The sequence below is a fragment of the Protopterus annectens genome, chromosome 5.part1, assembly GCF_019279795.1.
Source record: "Protopterus annectens isolate FY-2018-M chromosome 5.part1, PAN1.0, whole genome shotgun sequence".
Lineage (NCBI taxonomy): Eukaryota > Metazoa > Chordata > Ceratodontiformes > Protopteridae > Protopterus > Protopterus annectens.
In genome coordinates, this window is record NC_056736.1 from 345,344,867 (window position 1) to 345,366,695 (window position 21,829).

The following is a 21,829-nucleotide window of genomic DNA, read 5'->3' on the forward strand; positions in this document are numbered from 1 at the left end:
TGTGGACAGTTTGGAAAAGGAGGGCTGAAAACCTTAGAGATGTCCTGGATAAACTTGTTCTTTTAATCACACTTTTTGATCACCTCTGACGCATAGGGGTCAAACACTAAACCTCTAGCCAAGGGAGAATTTAAAAAAAAATCTCAGTTTTTATATCATCTATGAGATTCTGAGAATGCAACCAAGCAATCCTCCTTAAAACAATACCAGTGGCCATAGCCCTGAAAGAAGTGTCAACAGATTCACACACACAATGCAAACAATGGAGTAGTGACCTGTGCAACAGAAGAAACTTTCTTCTTCTTCTTCTTTCGGCTCCTCCCGTTAGGGGTCACCACAGTGGATCAACTGTTTCCATTTCTTCCTGTCCTCTGCATCTTGCTCTGTCACACCAACCACCTGCATGTACTCCCTCACAACATCCATAAACCTTATCTTAGGCCTTCCTCTTTTCCTGTTACCTGGCAGCTTCATCCTTAGCATCTTTTTCCCAATATACTCTGTATCCCTCCTCAGCACATGTCCAAACCAACGTAATCTTGCCTCTCTGGCTTCGTCTCCAAACCTTCCAACCTGGGCTGACCCTCTAATAGACTTATTCCTAATCCTGTCCATCCTCGTCACACCCAGTGCAAATCTTAACATCTTCAACTCTGCCACGTCAAGCTCTGACTCCTGCCTTTTTGTCAGTGCCACTATAACCAACCCATATAACATAGCTGGTCTCACTACCCTCTTGTAGACCTTTCCTTTCACTCTTACTGGTACTCGTCTGTCGCAAATCACTCCTGACACTCTTCTCCACCCACTCCATCCTGCCTGTACTCTCTTCTTCACCTCTCTTCCACACTCCCCATTACTCTGAACTGTTGATCCCAAGTATTTAAACACATCCACCTCCGTCACCTCTACTCCCTGCAGCCTCACCATTCCTCTATCCTCCCTCTCATTCACACACATATATATATTCTGTCTTAGTCCTGTTGACCTTCATTCCTCTTCTCTCTAGAGCATATCTCCACCTCTCCAGGGTCTCCACCACCTGTTCCCTACTCTCACTACAGATCACAATGTCATCTGCAAACATCATAGTCCACGGGGGCTCCTGTCTGATCTCGTCTGTCAACCTGTCCATCACCACTGCAAATAAGAAAGGGCTCAGAGCTGATCCTTGATCCCACCTCCACCTTAAACGCATCCGTCACTCTCACTACAGATCTCACCGCTGTCACACTACCCTGGTACATATCCTGCACCACTCTTACATACTTCTCTGACACTCCCGACTTCCTCATACAGTACCACAACTCCTCTCAAGGCACCCTGTCATATGCTTTCTCTAAATCCACAAAGACACAATGCAACTCCTTCTGACCTTCTTTGTACTTCTCCATCAACACTCTCAGAGCAAACATCACATCTGTAGTGCTCTTTCCTGGCACAAAACCATACTGCTGATCACTAATTATCACTTCCCTTCTTAACCTAGCTTCCACTACTCTTTCCCATAATTTCATGCTGTGACTGATCAATTTAATCCCTCTGTAGTTAATGCAACTCTGCACATCACCCTTATTCTTAAAAATCAGTACCAAAACACTTTTTTCCCATTCCTCTGGCAGCCTCTCACTTTCCAAGATTTTATTAAACAATCTAGTTAAAAACTCCACTGCCATTTCACCAAAACAACTCCATGCTTCCACAGTTATGTCATCTGGACCAACAGCTTTTCCATTCTTTATCCTCTTCATAGCTATCCTTACTTCCTCCTTGCTAATCCACTGCACTTCATGATTCACTATCCGCACATCATCCAACCTTCTCCCCCTCTCATTCTCTTCATTCATCAGCCCCTCAAAGAGCTCTTTCCATCTGCTCAACACACTCTCCTCGCTTGTGAGTACATTTCCCTCATTATCCTTTATCACCGTTACCTGCTACACATCTTTACTAGCTCAGTCCCTCTGTCTAGTCAATCGGTACAGGTCCTTTTCTCCCTCCTTAGTGTCCAACCTTTCATATCACTCTTCATATGCCTTATCCTTAGCCTTCGCCACCTCTCTCTTTGCCATGCACCTCATCTCCTTATACTAGTCTACTTTCTTCATCTCTCTGACAACCCCACTTCTTCACCAACCTCTTTCTCTGTATACTCTCCTGTACTTCTTCATTCCACCACCAGGTCTCCTTGTCCTCCTTCCTCTTTCCAGATATCACACCAAGCACCTTTCTAGCCATCTCTCTTACTAGCTCAGCTGTAGTTACCCAGCTATTCGGTAACTCCAACGCCATCCAGTGCCTGTCTTAACTCTTCCCTGAACCTGAACTCCACCTCACAATTACCCTTTTCAATTTCCACCATTCGATCCTTGGTGCTGCCGCCCTCACACTCATCCTCCTCTTCTTGATCACCAGTGTCATCCTACAAACAACCATCCTATGCTGCCTAACTACACTTTCTCCCGCCACCACTTTACATTCTCCAACCTCCTTCAGACTGGCCCTTCTACACAAGATATAATTCACCTGTGTGTATCTTCCTCCACTCTTGTATGTCACCTTGTGCTCCTCCCTCTTTTTAAAATACGTATTCACCACAGCCATGTCCATCCTTTTCGCAAAATCCACTACCATCTGACCTTCTGCATTCCTTTGCTTAACACCATACCTACCCATCACTTTCTCATCCCCTCTGTTCCCTTCACCAACATGCCCATTGAAATCTGCTCCAATCACTAGTCTCTCACCCTTGGGTACAGTCATCACCACCATCCAACTCACTCCAAAATTTTTCTTTCTCATCCATCGCACACCCAACTTGTGGAGCACATGCACTAACAACATTCATCATTACACCATCAATTTCCAGCTTTAAAAACACTCTGACACTCTTTTCACCTCCAAAACACTCTTAGCATACTGTTCCTTCAGGATAACCCCTACGCCATTTCTCCTCCCATCCACACCATGATAAAACAATTTGAACCTGCCTCAGATACACCTAGCCTTGCTACCCTTCCATCTGGTCTCTTGCACACACAATATACCAACCTTCCTTTGGTCCATCATATCAGCTAGCTCTCTCCCTATACCAGTCATACTGCCAACATTCAAAGTTCCGACCCTCACTATCACAGTCCTAGCCTTTACCTGCTTTTGGGCATGCCTTCCCCCTCTTCTCCTCCTTCAGCCAACAGTAGCCCAATTTCCGCCAGCACCCTGTTGGCCAACAGTATTGGCGGCGCTCATTGTTAACCCAGGCCTCGACCGATCTGGTATGTATATCTGTACTGTTGTCCGCATGTATGATTTGGCAAAATGTTATGCCGGATGCCCTTCCTGACTCATCCCTCCCCATTTATCCGGGCTTTGGACCGGCACAAAGAAATGCACTGTCTTGTGCATCCCCAGTGGGTGGGTTGTGCAACAGAAGAAACTGAGTTATTTAAAAACAAACTTTTCTTCAGAAGAAGAAAATGTAGATAAAACATTCCTCATACTTTAACAATATATCAGAATAAACTTTAACATACCAGTCTGATAATTTAAAATTCTGAAATTCAAAGTTGCAGAAGTATACACTTTTTCCCCCAAACATTTCAATAATTTCCCTATGGTTATTAGAAAGTGTAGGATTGGAATTAACTAAGTGCTTAGCAGCAGAGAAGTCAACTAAGGCTACAGCTGCTGGGTCAGGTTTGGGAATAGTGTATAAAAATTTAAAAAAGACTTTGGAACTTTATATATTCTATATGCATTTTTAGGAACAGCTGTATGACTTTCAGGAAAATTGCAGGCAGTAAGACACATCCTCTAAAGCAGACAGGACAAGAGGAATGCGTGCAAGTTCTGGAAAATCCTTCTGCAACAACTCCTAGTATTTTCTGAAGGACTGAGAAACAGTGTTCTCCCACTGAAAAGTACAGTTGTGTAAACTGTTACCATACCAGTAGATGTTCTTCCCTTCTGTTTAGGATACTGCAACAGTGAAGAGATATCTTCCCAGGGTAGCCTGACGCTCGACCACAATGCAAAAGCATAATGATCTTGTATGCGCAGTATGTCACATTTATGTTCCTTGAACAGAACGTAAGGTATAAAAAGGATGTACAGACGTAACTACCCAGAAATTAAATTACCCCAGAAGAGTGGGAGGACAAAGGACTCCATGCAAATTCAAAAGGAAAAAATGCAGAAGGAAAAGGAGAAACCCTCAGCCAGAAGGGAATCTAAAACAAAAAAGAACAAACAAGAGGGGGTCGGAAGAAGGGAACGAATACTGCAACAGTAAAGAGAACATCATCTATTCTTCTGGTAAGATTTTACACAACAGTACAATTGTCCTTCTATATCACTCTTATAGTATCCTAAACAGAAGGGAGAGTAAAAAAAAAAAGCTAATGGAATGGGAGGTGGAAGGCTGAGAAGAACCCCCAAGAAGTTCACGTAAAATGGTTTCAGCAAAACCCTGCTCTGGCCCTAGAAACCGTATCCAGCTTACAATGCTTAGTAAAGGTATGCACTGAAGACTACATAGCAGTTTCAAGGATGGAACTGGTGTCCAACTTCTTGAAGAAGGCAGCAGAAGAGGCAACTGCCCAAGTGGAATGCATTCTAAAAGTAGACAGAGATTTTCCATAAAAAGTAGAACAAAAGGAAATGGCCTTAAACATCCAGGAGGAGATGGTTTGCTTAGATAACAGTCAAACACAATGTCCTGGGATGAAAGGAAACAAAAAGCTGATCAGACTTATGAATGGCCTTAGTTTTATCCAAACAGTACCTGAAATGTCTGTGCAAATCCAAGGTATGAAGGACCCTCTCAGTTGCAGACTGAGGAGAAGGGAAAAGGGAGGGAGTTGTACTGACTGATTCAAGGACAACTCATTTACTACCTTGGGCATAAAAGAAGGATTAGTATAAAGGGACACTCAGTCTATGTGAAAAAACAAAAAGGGAGGAATGGCCATAAGGGCTTGGAGCTCAGAAACCCTTTGAGAAGAAAGTAAGAGCCAGCAACAGAAAATGTCTTCCAGGTACAATGTTTCAAGGAAGCAGAATCTGCCAGCTGAAAAGGAGAGCAAGTCAATTTTTCCAAAACAAAATTAAGGTCCCAAGGAGGAGGAGGAGGTTTCCTTGGAGGCTTAATTTGTAGTAATGACATTCAAATTGGTGGCAAAGACATTCCAGGTACTTGCATACATATGTCCCTTTTATGCCCTACATTCTGTGTAGGGAGCATAACTGTGATGTATGGAGCATACAAGATCATTAGGCATTTGTACACTGGCCCAGAGTCGGGTTGCCCTGGGTGGAAGATACCTTCCGTTTAGGATACTACAACAATGATATACAAGGACAGAGACATTCTATTAAACCCCCCACAGGGAGAATCGGATAGCGAGTTCTCCTCAGAGTCTGAATCAGAAATCCAAGGACAAAACCCCGAATCCTTCCCCCGTATATTCCTGTTCAGAGAAAACAAGCAACATATGCCAGTAAACTACCAGTCCTCAAAAGCCACTTTTTTGACAGAAAAACATACAGTAAAAAGCACTGTTAAACACTGACAGTCACACAATAGAAAAATGACACAATTTCTCCACAGAAAATATTTTATCAGTTAGTTAACACCATCTTTTAAATTGACAGAAATGAGTGTTCCATTTCAAAGTGTGTTACAGTCTCGAGACAATCCATTAAAACACAAAACCCCTAGCTTTAAAATAACTTTCCTGAAGAGGTAAGTAATAAAATATCAGTAAGTAATAAAATATCAGTAAAAATAAGAAAATGGAACTTATCTGCCCAGCTAAGGAAAACACAAGCCAACTGTCAAGCTTCGCAAGCCTCAGGAGTGTACACTTCAGCATCATGAAAACATTAAAGGGCTTTGCATCCAAACTTGTCTTTTAGTCAGCTCAAGCCACTTGACAGTTTGGGTGCATTGAAGGTGCCCTTAAGCTTTGGAAGTTGGTCAGCTGTTATATTTTTGGCAGGATAAAAGAGATATTGCTAAGGTTACTTCAGCAGTGATCAAGATGAAGAACATCTTACTTCATTGGGGAGGGGATCTGGTACCTCTCACTAACCAGTCCTCATATGTATTGGTGTGTAAGAAAAATAAACAAAAATAAGATGGAGTGGCAAAGTGATCTACCTTTTAAATAAGAAAATTAAAGCTAACAACAAAAAAAGAACTTTCCTACTAGGAAAAAAAGTTTGCACAAACTTCACATATGTGCTGATTTCATAAATTCTGAATTTTCAGCTTCATCTCTGGACTTTTCTCTGCATCTCTCTCTGTATGTACCTTAATGTTAGGGGATGGGGGGTTATTGTTCACTTTCACCATACCAAATATAAACATAAAAGTGGTGTTTTGAAAAGGGATTCTATTACCCTCATTACAAAATTTAATGTAAATAAACTAAGGCCAATAACAAGAAGGTAATTCTTGCTAGAAATGTAACTAGTTACAAGCCTCTGAAACACATTCTCCATATTAAGAATAGATAATCACCTTTTTTCATTGTCTGATGAAGAACATGGAGTTTAAAAGTTAACTCTTTTTTTATTGATTGAAATGATTTTTATTTATACTTCCCACTTATTTTACTTTGTTCAGATATGTTGCTAACCGATATATTTTAGCATAATTCAGTTTTAAGTTACATGCTGGCTGGTAGTTCATTGCCTTTAATCTACAACAACAGTAAAACTGACAAGGAAAATGAAATAATGCATTAACAACTACTGCCCATCTCGCTACTGCACAGATTCAAAACAACATGGGTTTGTCACAACATGGGTGAAACTCAAGAGCTACTATCCTTTCAGTGCATTGTAGGAAGCTCGCTAAAACTAGATCACGAAATCCTGCACCAAGAAGGATTACGCTTTATAATTATGCACTGCAGCATAAAAGCATATTAGGTAAATACGCTCACCTAAGTGTTCTAAAGTGATGGCCCAACAAGTAGATATACCCATGCAACATTTTGAAATACTGAACAATTCTAGGCAAACTGCACACTTTATTTTTACATTCCATGACAGCAAAAAACACTATAAACAGCAATAACAGAATACTAAAGCAGTACAAATTAATAGGTTCATAGGTAAGTACTAGGCTATCTGCCCGGGGGCATCTATAAGCCTAGTCAGAATGTGTTGGCTTCCGCCACCCCCTTAGATTAGTTCCCTGTGCCTCTGTCCAGCAGAGCCACTGCAGTGATCCCCGGGGTAAATTTTCTGTTTCCCATCCACTAGTCAAGGTTTCTCTTGAAGAGTGTTAGTGAGGGGCTCTGCCTAATGTTGGAGATTTGTTTTTTTTTAGGTGGAGCATGTCCATCAATTCTGGGTTGGATATGGTCTTGTATGTCAGGCAGAGATCACCTCTGAGTAAGCATGCAACCGAGCTCAGCTGGAGTTTCTTCAGTCGGGCTGCATAGGGCATCTGTTTGAGGTCAGTAATCCTCTTGGTGAGGTACTTCTGTGGTCTTTCCAGCTGTTGCAGGTGTCTTGTAAAGTACATCCCAAATGGGGCTTTGTACTCTATGATGGGTCTGATAAGCGAGTAGAGGGGCACAATAACCTCTTTTGTTCTAGATGCAAACTGACCATTTTAAGAAACATTTGCCATGCCCTCCCACCAAAGCTCCACATCCTTAAAGTTCAAGTACAACCAAAAATTGCTAGCTCAGCCAGCATTCTACTGGGACTCATTATACTAAAGGAAGCAATGGTAAGAGCCCCTCCCCCATCTTCTTGTCTTCTAATGCAATCTCTGGCATACTGAAAGATGAAACATGTTCAAACATAGGGCTACTCATAAGTGTAAATGTAATCAGAGCAACTTATTCTGCCATCAGACTTCAGGCAATTATGTTCTGGTTAGGAGAAGTGATGAGATGTCAAATGATTACCACTTGGTGGTGAGCTGGATCAGACAACAAAGGGCTGCATCTGGAGAGACCTGGGAGACCCAAACCCATAATGAGGTCATCCTGGAAGATGTCCAGAAGATGCTTCTGTGTCGTATGAATTCAACTCACACTTTCAAAACCAGTTTCTTCCATATCTCAGAAGAGGATTTAGACAAAGTCTCAATGGAGTTCAAAACTTAGTCAAAGTTGTGGCAAGAAGCTGTGGCTAAAAGGTAGTAGAGACTTGTTGTGGGGATAACCCTAGGACCAAATGGTATACATCAGCAGTGAAGAAAGCCATCAGGGTAAAGAAATAAGCTTTACATGCATTGTTAGTTCGGGGGGTTGGGCTCCTTCAGATTTGACCAATACTTACCAACAGGTCTGGAAATCTTTAGTTGTGGCAGTCAAAAGCAAAGGCCCCAGTATGGAAAGAGTCTGATGAAGCTATAGCAAATGACTTTCACACAGCCTCAATGACATTTGAGCAAACCACCCAGCAACTCAGTAGGGGTAGGCAAGTTATAGCCTAGGCTATTATCTGTAATTCCTTAGAAAACATGTTTGCCAAGATGGCAGAATTGTAGTTACTTTTGTTTTCTATTACTTTTTGTGTTTCATTACACTAGTATTACTTATTTACTATATATCTGAATGTCCTCACTGTTCCCAGTAAAAAGGGAGAAATCTGACCTGTAATGGAGACATTGCAGGGAGGCAAAAGTAATGTTTTCAGGGAATTCCTGAATCCAGTGGCCATGTACTCCTTTGAGTAGGAAATGCCAGATACAGCAGCATAGATAAGGTGGGTGATTTAAACAGCTGAACAGTGGAAAGGAAAAGGTATAGAAATACATGACGTCTTGATAGAAATGATGAAGCTGCTCAGTGTTACTGGGGCATCATTTTTAATGCATGTTTTTCAAAATCGAGAGGAAGGTAGGAACAGTATTATGGACTGGCAGACTGAGGTGTCGGTCTCCATTTTCAAAAAGCAGGACAGTAGAGTGCAGTTTATACAGGTGGATCACATTCCTCAACCTCCCTGGAAAAGTTTACACCAGGGTGCTGGAAAGGAAACTCCATCAGATTAGTTAAGAAATGTAGTTTCCATCCTAGCTGTGGAACAGTGGATCAATTTTTTTTCCATACACAGATACTGAAGGTGATAAGAGAATTTTCAAGTCTCCTATGTACATTTTGTGGACCTGAAGAAGGCATATGGTCAATTACCCTCAAAAGTCCTGTTACAGCAGTAAGTGTTTCTGGGGTTGCTATTGCATGCTATTTAGTTTCTGTGATTGCAAAGCAAGAATTGGACCACATTATTGGTGCCAAGAAGAATATTTCAAGGTGGACACTGGATTTCACCAGGGGCAAGCCTTGTCTCATTTCTTATTCAGAATTTTCATGCATAGGTACCACAGCTCAAGCTAAGGTTTGGAAAATATTCAGTTTATGGATACAAAAGTCAGATCTCTGCCGTTTGCAAATTAGGATATCTTCAAATGATACAAGATCCATGGCATGCACTGGAGAAATTAATTGCTGACATATAGCAGTTTGCGATGAAAAACATCACTTCTAAATTAGATGTCATATTTCTCTCCAACAGAAAACGTGTGTGAATTGTCCTCTAGAGGTGAAGGGAGAGCAACTGCCTCAAGTAGAAGAACTCCTACATCCTGAGGTCTTGTTCACAAGTGACGGCAGAAGGGATTGGGACACTGTCAGCAGATTGAGTGCAAGTCGAAGCAGGAGGAGGAGAGTTCCAACACAAAGTTCTCGATTTCTCATTAGTCGATATCCTCATCCACACCTACCATTAGGAAGTTTTGACAGTAACTGAAAATATGAGTTCACAGATATAAGCAGCAGAAGTGAGAGTGAGGAGATTGTCATGTGGGAAGAATCCTAGACTACAGCCTCCTCGTCCTCCTCCTCCTCAGGTTCAATAGGCACCAGCTGAGGTGATTTGCAAACCTCTTCCAGCAGGTGTACCAGGTCTACAGACGGAAGGACCCAGGGCAGACCCAGAGTATACTGGACAGATTATGTCTCTCAGCTAGGCATTCACCAGGGTGAGCTGAAGACTGTTGCTAGGGACTGTACAGTCTGACCTGCCCTGTTCGGCTTACTACAACAATAACCCACACCAGAACAACAGGTTTAGAAAATTGATGGAAACAAGAAATTACACAATGCATACTTACATCTTTGTGTCTCCAGGTTATTCAGAGCAGTTTCAGCTGATGACCTCCTCTGGTTAGGCTCCCCAAAATGAAAACATTTACTGTAGAGGATTAAGGCTATGAACAGTTAATGAGTTGCTTTCTGAAGTAGAGGGTTTAAACCTCATCTTCCATTTGCCTACTGTACTATTCTGAGAAAATCATTTAACCAAACTGTGTTGCTTGGCAGGGTCTATAAAAGGCTCAAATGGATGAGTGTTCTACCCTGATTAACCAATACAAAAAAAAAATAATAAAATAATGTAAGTTCCATTAGTAACTTGTATTGATGTTATCAAACTTTTAGTTTAAATATTCCTGGTGGAATGTTGACTTTACTTGTCCGTTACAAAACTTCTCTCTCTTTTTTTTTTTGCTGCTCAATATAACTATTTCTTTTTGTAAGCATACTTACTTGACTATCTTGCCCAACCACCCCACCCCCCAAATGTTTGTGTGTCTTCCACCTTTTTGCTTCCCCCTATTTTAACTTGTTTTCCAATGTAACTCTCCTTTAAAATTACCCTTTGTTAACACTCCACTGTCTTTTAAATTACCTTGTCTTAGCTTTAGTGGCTTCTACTAGTTTAACCAGTTCAAAGATGAAAACTAGTAAAATTGTTTGACTGAACATTGCTTAAAGTGAATGCACAGAGTAGTCTGAAGCTGGGGTGTCGAACTTTTCTCCACTCTTTCTGGTGCATGCTCAGAAGCTCATTAGCTTTGGAAACTTTGATATCACCCCAAGGGTGCATGTGGTTCACTTATCTACCAGTTTCTCCCTTTACTCCCAAAACATCACTGGCAGCCAGCATTCTACATGGCTTGTTGCACTGTAACAACTGGAGTTAAATAAAGAATCCTTTTAATCAGCACCGAAACAGTCACCAATTACATGCACATTGTTTCTAATTGATATTATTTGTTAACAGGATCACTACTGCAAATACACCTGTCTATAATACTTGTCTATAATACTCAGTACTATTAAATGTCAATTTTCTTCCCCCAAATTGCTGTTCAAAATGCCCAGATTCCTATTTGTTGATTTGCCATCACAGCATGCAGCAAAAAAAAAAAAAAACTAGACCTACTTTTCCTGACAATCTTACCTACTATACATACCTCCGCATTTTCATAATAGTCCTTGTCTTCATATGAACACACACATTACGGCTGCCCCATTAAGTTATTTGTCAGCCCTTAAAATGGCAACCAAGTTATATATGCACTTGTGTGAATTTCAAAGCTACGATATCTGCGCATATTAAATTAAGGTTAAACACGGCTTTTGGTTGGCACCAATGCTATGCTACTGAGTATTTTACATCTTTAAACAGTTTAGCCTAAGAGTATGAAGTGCTAAAAATCTTTCTAGCAATCCCATTTCAGGGGCACAGGAAGAAATCCCATTTCAGGGGCACAGGAAGAGCTGGAGCATCACCCCCTAAACTTCCAGACTTCAAAACTAACCTACAGCACACAGGGAAAAAGTCATGCTTTTTGGGTTTCTTGCCCATGCACATATTTTTACTTGCTAAACAAAATCTTACAAGCTGCACATTTAAATATTCAGGTCTCAAGGTCATTTAGAGCAGCTTCTACTGTCATCTTCTTCTAATTTACTTCCCTAATAATAAACTAAGTGCTTACACAAACTTGCCCTGGTGTTGGCATCTAACTCCCAAGTTTAAATGTTATTGGGGAATGCTGACTTTGTTCTAATTAACATCCTTGAAATCCCTGCTCCCTGCTTTTGGCTGTACACCAGTGACGTGACATTGTGTAGGCCCATTAAGATTCTCACACTGATTCTCTTTCCTCCTTTTAAGTTTGGGGGAGTAAAACCTTTTGATATCGTCAACTTTCTATTTCTCTTCACTGTAGCTTGATTTCCAAATTAACCCTTATTGAAATTTGACGCCCACTGCCATATACTGTAACAGCCAAAGCTGTCAGCTTTGTCACCCTTTTTACTTCTCATCAATATGCCGTCTAGGGTAGTAGCAGTACATACTGTTCTCTCTAACCAGTCTTTCACATGCAGGCTTTCTTCTCCTTCCTTTCTCTACACAACCTACTACTCCACCTGTTTATCCCACCTTTCTGGCAGATTCCTCTACTCCCTTTTACACACTATTAGTCAAAGACAAGGCCTCTGACACCCATCTGCTATATGCTCCTTCCTTTTTTTAAACTACCAATCAAACGTGAAAGCTCTGCCTACCTTTCCACTTTCTCCACTTGATCCTTGCATTTACCGGTTCTTTACTCTCTTCCTTTCAATAATCCAGTGAAAGAGGAGAGCGCTGACTGCACTGTATATCTTCCCATAACTCTTTTTAACGCTTATTCCTTAACTCCAAGCTCTGACAGTAGCAGCAGAAGCTATTGTAACACACTTCGTTTCATCTTTCCCCTTCATTACTATGTGTAAAAGGGGGGAAAGCTTTACTTACTTATCCTTTCTTCTTAATTCCTTCTCACGCTCTACTCATTTAATCTACTCTTCTTCACTAACACTCGCACTAAAAATATCATGGAGGGAAGTACTCTCCATTACTTTTTCTTTACTCTCTTCCTTGAAAGTGCACCACCCTACTTATTACTACCTTCCAATAGCTTCTGTCATGACTCTTTGGCTCTTTCACTTTCTCTTTAACCTTACCCTACCCTATTATTTCTTTCATTGCCATGTATCTTTCACCATCCCTGCCAACAGTTTCAGTCCATATTTTAACATCTCTCTTCACAGAGCCTATTCATTCATATTACTTCACTACAAAACAAAATCCCTATTAACTCATGACAATAAATGCTCAGCACTTAAGTGGTACGTGTTTCTACAATGTACAAACTTGCAGTGTTTCTGTCTGTTTAATTGTTTAATTGAATATTGTGGTCTGTCTCTCTCTGTAGTTATTTACTTTTCTATTTAATTGTTTCATAGAATACTGTGGTCTCTCTCTCTGTATCCGCGGTGGTGCTGCTGCAGTAGCGTTGTCGCCTCATAGTAAGACGCTGTCTGGTTCGATTCTCAGCTAGAGCATCTTCTGCATGGAGGCATGCGTGAATGGGCGTACCTTCGTTGAAAGTTGTGCGGCAGGGCTGGTAACTCGGCACGTAAAAATCAACTACCAATCATTAGCGGACCGGAGTTCCGCTGTGGCAACCCTAACAAAAGCCGAAAGACACAACAACAACAACTGTGGTCTCTCTCTGTCTCTGCAGTTAGTTTCCCGCTCGTCCTTCCTGTTCTTGTTCTGGTATTAATCTTGGTGGCTTTGGAATTGCTCGCCCCTTCTGTAAATTTGTGTTTGAACACTCCTCCTGGGTCTATCTCATTTGCTCACTCAACAGAGTACAGTGAGATCATATTTTGACTTCAGACACTCCTACCAGTCCCATCTGTTCAGCTCTATTCCAGTCTAGTGTCACTAGCTCATTCTACCTAATACAGAGAAACATTTGTGAAGGGCAAGCCACTCAGGTCCTTAATTTTGAATTATTTTCTGTTTCCTCGTTGTTCCCTTTCCACTTTCAAAAAAAAAAAAAAAACAAACAACATTTTCTTAGCTTGTTTCCCACCTTTTCTGTAACTGGTCTGGTCCAGATACAGATTTGCTGTATCCAGGACTGTTTGTAAGCTTCTGAGCCCCCCAACCCTTTCTGTGTTAGAGGGAATCCTAGCTTATCAGTGAGAGTTGTAAGCACTAGGTAGCCTATCTGCCACAAGAGTGGTTTCTCGCCCAGAAATTGTAGTTTATTGGCAGTTTGGACAGTTTTTCCATCTCTTTCAACTTTCTGGTTTAAAAGAAGGTGTTTGCAGTTGTTTCCCACCTTTCCTGTAACTAGTCTAGTCCGGATACAGATTTGCTATATCCAGGACTGTTTTGTAAGCTTCTGAACCCCCCCCCCCCCAAGCATTTCTGTGTTGAAGGGAAGCATTCTAGCTTATCAGTGGGAGTAGGTAGCCTATCTACCACAAGATCCAGGTACAGATTCAGTTTTAGCACTTGATTTTGCTCATTTGTGCTCAGCACTTGTTCAGAACTTGTTGTTAGCACTAAATAAGCTACAAATTACTACATCACTCAACCTTCCTCTTTACCTAGAGGAAAACAGTTTTTGTACTCATTTTCCTCACTTGTCTAGAGGATAGTATTTTTTTTATTCAGTCATGTCCAAGGGTCAGCTCCCAGTGTTCTCTCCTGTCTATCTGATGAATCTGGGCATCTTGGGGCAATGTAGCAATTGCCTCGTACACAGACAACCCTCTCCTCCTACCACCCAACACCACAACCTGTGAGAGATGCACTTATCTAGCCAAACTGGAGGTAAAGCTCTCTGCAACCAAGACTGAACTTGACAGTCAAGAGGAGAAGGTAAACACTTGCACCACACCACATTAATCACATAGTCCCACTAAACCTACACAACCAAAATCCACACATAGAAACACAGAGGCTCTCAATAATAATCTGCTCAAGCAACAGAGACCTCCAAAGCAGAAACGCAAGCAACCTCCACCCCCCAACACAACCCAAATGACACATAGCCCAGAGACTCAGCGCGCCAATAAACCACAGACCATAAGGCAAAACAACGTACCCAACACACAAGTCATAGGTGATTCTATAAATCGGGCACACTGATATCCCACTCACCAGGCTAAACAAGGAGAAGGTTACTGTCAGCTGCCTGGTCGGGTGCCAGGATCCGCCACATAACCCACGCACAAGTACAAATATGACTCTGTCATTGTCCATGTTGGTGTGAAGGACCTGAGACGTACCTCCCTGGACTACATGAAAAGAGACATGGAAGAGCTCTCTGATCTTGTAGCCCAGGCAGGTATGACCCTACCCCTGAGTAGAATCTGCCATCTCCCAGAATGATACTGCAGTACAAGGACAAAATGATTGACTTCAACAATTGGCTAAGCGTCTGGTGTCATTCTAAGGGGATCTCGTATCTGTCTGCCTGGGGCGACATGGTTGACAGACCATGATGCTTTGCCAGAGATGGCCTGCATCTGTCGCCCCTGGGATTCCGGAAAATGGCTAAGGGTCTTGTCATCCCTACAGTGCTTTGTTTAGGTAAGGTTCAAATGACAAATTCACCACCATAACATGAACAGGCAAGCAAAAACTGAGGGTAATGCTACTCGATGCTAGAGTCTAAATTTCAAAATGCACTCACCCGAGGCACTCCTTAAAATGGAGAACATTGATATCTGTGCAGTGACTGAGACCGGGTTCAAGGCTCCAGAGAGCACCCCTGCATTACCAGGCTATAATTCATACCACACCTTTCAGCCACCTAACCCGGAACGAAGCACTAAAGACGGAGGCATGTCCATATTCATTAAGGATATCCACACCTCCAGGCTAGTTGAGCAGCATAATCCATCCGAGATTATCCAAGTGCAACTAACTCTGGGCAAAACTGCAATCCAAATTGTAGCTTGCTACAGATCCCCCCACCATGCCCCAGGATTCCCCTCTCCTCTTTTCTTGATATACTGGAAAATATTAAGGTTCAACCAAACACCCTAATAATGGGCGACAACTACCCCACCATTAACTGGGAAAACTACTCCTGTACCAACTCCTTTGCTCAACGCTTTCTGGATTCATAAATTCCAATGCCCTGGATCAACTTATCCACACCCCCACCAGCGTCAACTATATCCTAGACCTAGCCACTACCAACATGAGTGACCGGTGTTCCACACCTGAAGTTAACTCCTCGATGGTCAGATCCAACCATAAGCTAAATCACCCTAGATATCCGCATCCCGCCCCCACCCACTATTAAGGAAACCACGGTAAACAATTTCTCCAAAGCCAACTTCATGCTTAAGACAGAAGTGGCGAACGTCATGATACCTATACAGATGGACAATACAGTTAGAACTGCTAAATCCTACACAAATGCGCTCTATAAGCACTTACATGAGTGCATGGATTGTGCTTTCCCAAACAGAACCAAGATGCTATCCTCCAAAAAAAGGAAGCCAATCTGGTGGTCCCCTTCCATAAACAAGCTCTATAACAGAAGGAAGAATCTGTTGCAAAAGAGAGCAAAATCCCATGAGTGGAGGAGCTCCCTGGTCAGCCTCAGTAAAAGCTGAGATCCCTTATAAGATCCTCCAAAGCTAGCTGCAAAAACAAAATTGCCACTGACTCTAAGGGCAACCACAAACCATTCTATACCTATGTCATGAATCTCAATGGCAACACCCAGATCTGCTCTGAGTTATAGTACAATGGCATGAAAATTACAGAACCAACTGATATTGCCAACATCCTGGCAGATACACCCTCTCACCCCCTAAAGGGCCTATATCTATACAGGAAGAATGCAGAGTCTCTGTAATCACATCTATGCAGGTAAAAGCTGCACTCTCTAAAACCAAAAACACAGCATCCATGGGACTGGACAACATCCCAGGCTGCGTTTTACATGAACTTCAGAACGAACTGGCTGCTCACCTAAGCACCATGTTCAATCATATTCTCACATCAGGCTTTGTGCCTAATGAATGGCGCACATTAACAGCTATTCCACTCCACAAAGGGGGAGCCACCACTGATCCTGGGAACTATCGTCCTATTAGCCTGATGAGCCTGGTCTGCAAGGCCATGGAGCGTATCATCATGGAACTAAACAAAGACATTGGTAACCGCCAAACTCGGGACCCCATCCAGCTCAGGTTTGTGAAAGGCAGATCATGCCTTCTGAATCTAATCGACTTCTTTGAGACAGTCACCAAAGCTGTAGACGAAGGTAAGGTGGTTCACACAGCCTATCTTGACCTCGCCAAGGCTTTTGACACCATCCCCCATTCTGGAGTTTGCTAAACTCACAAATTAAGTATAAATCCATACATCACAAGATGGGTTGCCAACTGGCTCAACCCACACTGTAAAAGTTGCAGACTCCAAATCTGACTTCAAACCAGTGACAAGTGGAGTACCACAGAGTTCAGTCCTGGGACCTCTCCTGTTTGGTATCTACTTCTCTGAAGTACAGGCTAACACAGAAGGCCTCTGGCCAATTAAGTTTGCAGATGACTGCAAACTAGGAGCTATAGTTGAGTCCCCAAATGATGTGGACATCCTACAGAAGGGTCTCACTGAGACAGATGCCTGGTGTCAGAGGCATGGCCTCAAGCTCAATGCCAAAAAGTGCATTGTCATCCCCTTTGGTAAAAACTCTGTACCTATGAACTACCACATAAACAGCAGTCTACTTAATGCCAAATGTGTAAAGAGACCCTGGAACCCAGGTGGACAGCAGTCTCTCCTTTGATAATCACATTGCCACAGTAGTCAGGAAATCCTTCTATGTGGCACACCTCATCACAAAATGATTCTTGTCCAGGAAAGAAAATAGGCTATTGTTCCTCTCTACTAGGCACTCATTACACCCATTACAGAGTACAACGCCCCTTTTGGAATGTACCTCACAAGACATCTGCAACAGCTGGAAAGGCCACAGAAGTACCTCACAAAGAGGATTAATGGCCTGCACTGACCACCTCAAAAAACTCCATCTTTACTCTGTAGTATATCGCCTACTCCGAGGAGATCTCTGCCTAACATATAAAGCTATGTTAAACCCAGGGCTGTTGGACATGCTACACCTAAAGAAATCCCAATCTCTCAGAGTTACACGCTCTAGGGAACTAAACTTTGTCACCACAATAAACAGGACATGCTGGAGGGATAGATTCCTGTCCCAGAGACTTCCTATACTCTGGAGCAAGCTACCCATCTATGTCAAGCAAAGTTCCTCAATAGCACTCTTCGAAAAATCTTGGAGTGGATGGGAAATAAGAAATGCACGCCGGGGATCACTTCTGTGGCTCTGCTCGACAGGGGCACAGGAAATTAACTTTCTTGGGTGGGGTAAGCCGGGGAACCTTGTTGGCTAGGCTTACTTAAGCCCTTGTGTGATGCTTGATACTTATGCCAGCAGGTCCAACTTACATAGCGATGAAGGCCAAGATCCTTGGTGAGGGTATTCATGACAGTACCAGTTTTATAGCAATGATCAACTCTAATAGGACAGGGTCTTTCAAAGTGCAGAAGACTAAGCAAATGTCACCAAACAAGGGCCCATATGCAATCAAATACAGTGAGAGGGGTTTTCACTCTGTCCTAGTAACTCAACTTATTTAAATTTATTTATTGACATTTGATTACCAGAAAGTCCAACTGGGTAGAAGCTCCAAATTATTACAAAACATTTTAAGAACAATAATTCTACAATCTTCAGAAATAGTGTAATTCAAAGAAACAAGCACGTGACCGTGCACCAAAGAAACGCAAAGCCAGTAATCCAAACGAATGCTCACATAGTCGACCCTGAGTACAAGTCTCTGAAATTAGAAAAAACAACCATCCATTCCTTTAACTCCTCACATTTAATATGTATAAACACAGTTATCAGTGCATACGTGAACAAGAGAAATAAAATGGAAAGGGTTAAGCGCTTTTGTCCTATCAAATCACCAGAACGTCATCAGAACCATTACATTTAAGTTAAAAACAATCCATTTATATAAATCTACTCAAAAATCATGTCTCAAAAGAAAGTTACCATGGAAAAAACATTTAACACTAAATAGCAGTAGCTTGTACTTTTTAAGTGTTTATTACAGTTTTTAAGTGTTTTTTTTATTTTTTTATTTACATATCGATTTATTTTCAGGTTGCTAGAAATATAGGACTGTTTTTATGTGAAAACTTTAAGATTAATTTTTATGCTAATCTAGTTTTCACATGATTTCTCTACATTTTTATTCACATAGTTTTTCAGCCATTTTTAGATGTGTTTATTATATTTATTCATTTATTTTAAATGTTTTTTCCATGGTAACTTGTGATTTGATCTTTTGAGACGTGACTTTTTGATTAGTTTCATATAAATTAATTGTTTTTAACTTAAATGTAATAGTTCTGATGAAGTCCTGCTGACTGATACGAGGAAAGTGCTTAACCCTTTCAAATGTTATTTCCTCATCATAATTCCCAACCATCCCTCTCCAAGACGTGGAACACTACAGCTCCCAACCATCCATCTCCAAGACGTGGAACACTACAGCTCCCAACCATCCATCTCCAAGACGTGGAACACTACAGCTCCCAACCATCCATCTCCAAGGCGTGGAACACTACAGCTCCCAACCATCCATCTCCAAGCCGTGGAACACTACAGCTCCCAACCATCCATCTCCAAGACGTGGAACACTACAGCTCCCAACCATCCATCTCCAAGACGTGGAACACTACAGCTCCCAACCATCCATCTCCAAGACGTGGAACACTACAGCTCCCAACCATCCATCTCCAAGACGTGGAACACTACAGCTCCCAACCATCCATCTCCAAGACGTGGAACACTACAGCTCCCAACCATCCATCTCCAAGACGTGGAACACTACAGCTCCCAACCATCCATCTCCAAGACGTGGAACACTACAGCTCCCAACCATCCATCTCCAAGACGTGGAACACTACAGCTCCCAACCATCCATCTCCAAGACGTGGAACACTACAGCTCCCAACCATCCATCTCCAAGACGTGGAACACTACAGCTCCCAACCATCCATCTCCAAGACGTGGAACACTACAGCTCCCAACCATCCATCTCCAAGCATGGGAACACTACAGCTCCCAACCATCCATCTCCAAGACGTGGAACACTACAGCTCCCAACCATCCATCTCCAAGACGTGGAACACTACAGCTCCCAACCATCCATCTCCAAGAATGGGAACACTACAGCTCCCAACCATCCATCTCCAAGAATGGGAACACTACAGCTCCCAACCATCCATCTCCAAGAATGGGAACACTACAGCTCCCAACCATCCATCTCCAAGAATGGGAACACTACAGCTCCCAACCATCCATCTCCAAAAATGGGAACACTACAGCTCCCAACCATCCATCTCCAAGACGGGGAACACTACAGCTCCCAACCATCCATCTCCAAGATGTGGAACACTACAGCTCCAAACCATCCATCTCTAAGACGTGGATCATTACAGCTCCAAACCATCCATCTCTAAGACGTGGATCATTACAGCTCCAAATCACCCATCTCTGAGATGTGGATCATTACAACTCCAAACCATCCAACTCCAAGAAGTGCATCATTACAGCTCCCAACCATCCATCTCCAAGATAACTACCACTCATAATGTGGAACAAATGGGAAAATACTAACAGATTACTAACAATTTTAACCACGAAGTTCACATGATGCTAAATGTGTTACTTTATACTTATAAAAAAGTTATTTTGATGAACTGATATGATTTTGAGCACTGTACCACAGAAATCAGTTTAAAAAAATCTTACAGAATGTGAGATGAACACTTTCAATATGGAATAGCAGTACACCTTTGTATTTCCCTTGTAACTATTGTTGGAAAACTGCAAATTACTGAACCTATTTACAGTGCTCTGGATTCATTTGGTAGTTTATTCAATACACACCTATCATACCGCTACAAATAAAGTTCCCACTTCTTATATTATGCTATTAAACTTTAGTGGTGAATACAAAAAAGACTGTTAGTTATGCTCTATAACACACCAAAACTGTTGCCTGTAACAACTAAGACGCAGGCAAATTATAACCCACTTGTTAATATATAATCCAACTCCCACATTATCCTCGTTAAATCCACCACAACAAATTACTTTTAAAGGTCACCCAACAACAAATAAATAAAACGTTTGAAAGCATAACAGTTAAGTAAAACAAGTACTTTTCAAAGTTAGAGGAGCAAACACAGTCCATTGTAATTTACATAACTCGGAAACCCTCTTTTACCAAATTTTACTAATGAAAAAAATACACTTATAAGATACTTACAACACACAGAGTGCATACGCCCCGGTTACACTCTCACTATCACGGACCAAGAAACTACCATCTCTACCAGACTTGGCCAACAACTCCTCTGCAGTGGCACGACTTATGTCCTGGTGATACCACAGAGAGTCAGGGTTAAACTGGGTACTGTTAGCCACTCCACAAGATGCCATTACATCCTTTTTTAGAACAACTGTTTGTTAACTAAAACACCCTTGAAATTACAAACATATAGTGCAGTAACTGAAAACTTCATAAGTTAAGCACTACAAAAGAAAAACGCGTACTGTAGCCTTAGCACCCGACGGATGCGCAGTAGAAGACTCCGCCTACAACCACAACCTGACTACGCCCCGAGGGGACGTCCGTATACGTTATAAATATTCTTGTATACGTAAGGAATATTCATAAGATGATCTTTTTGACTCGATGGGCTGTCGGTAAACAAGGATTCAGGAGCAGTAGCTGCGGAAGATTGGGTCTTCGCTAGTGTAGTTGTTCTGAAAACGGGAGGGGGGAGGATGCCGCTTGGGAAAAAGAGGACAGTCATTAAGCCGATGGCAAATTGTTCAACTGGATTTGAGCTGGAAGTAGGGTGTGTTGGCAGGAGCCAAGAGCGAAGTCAGTTAAGTCATGACCGAAGTTCATGTCTAGGAGTTGTTAAAGAAAAAAAACGGTAAAGTGCCCTGGAGTGCTCATTGACCTTGAAGGAGAGGGAGTACACAAATGGGCGGTTACGTGAGCTGAATATTGAAACACAAGATGTTGTTACA

At 42.0% G+C, this 21,829-nt stretch overlaps 1 protein-coding gene across 1 annotated transcript in view; it reads right to left on the reverse strand.

Annotated features, from left to right (window-relative positions):
- Window positions 1–21,397, reverse strand: part of INPPL1 (inositol polyphosphate phosphatase like 1) — a 1,746,155-nt gene extending 1,724,758 nt beyond the window's left edge. The window contains exon 1 of the mRNA XM_044073026.1: window positions 21,057–21,397. Within this exon, the coding sequence (XP_043928961.1) occupies window positions 21,057–21,229 (173 nt within the window). The 5' untranslated portion in view covers window positions 21,230–21,397. The remainder of the gene's footprint in view (window positions 1–21,056) is intronic.
- Window positions 21,398–21,829: the final 432 nt, after the last annotated feature.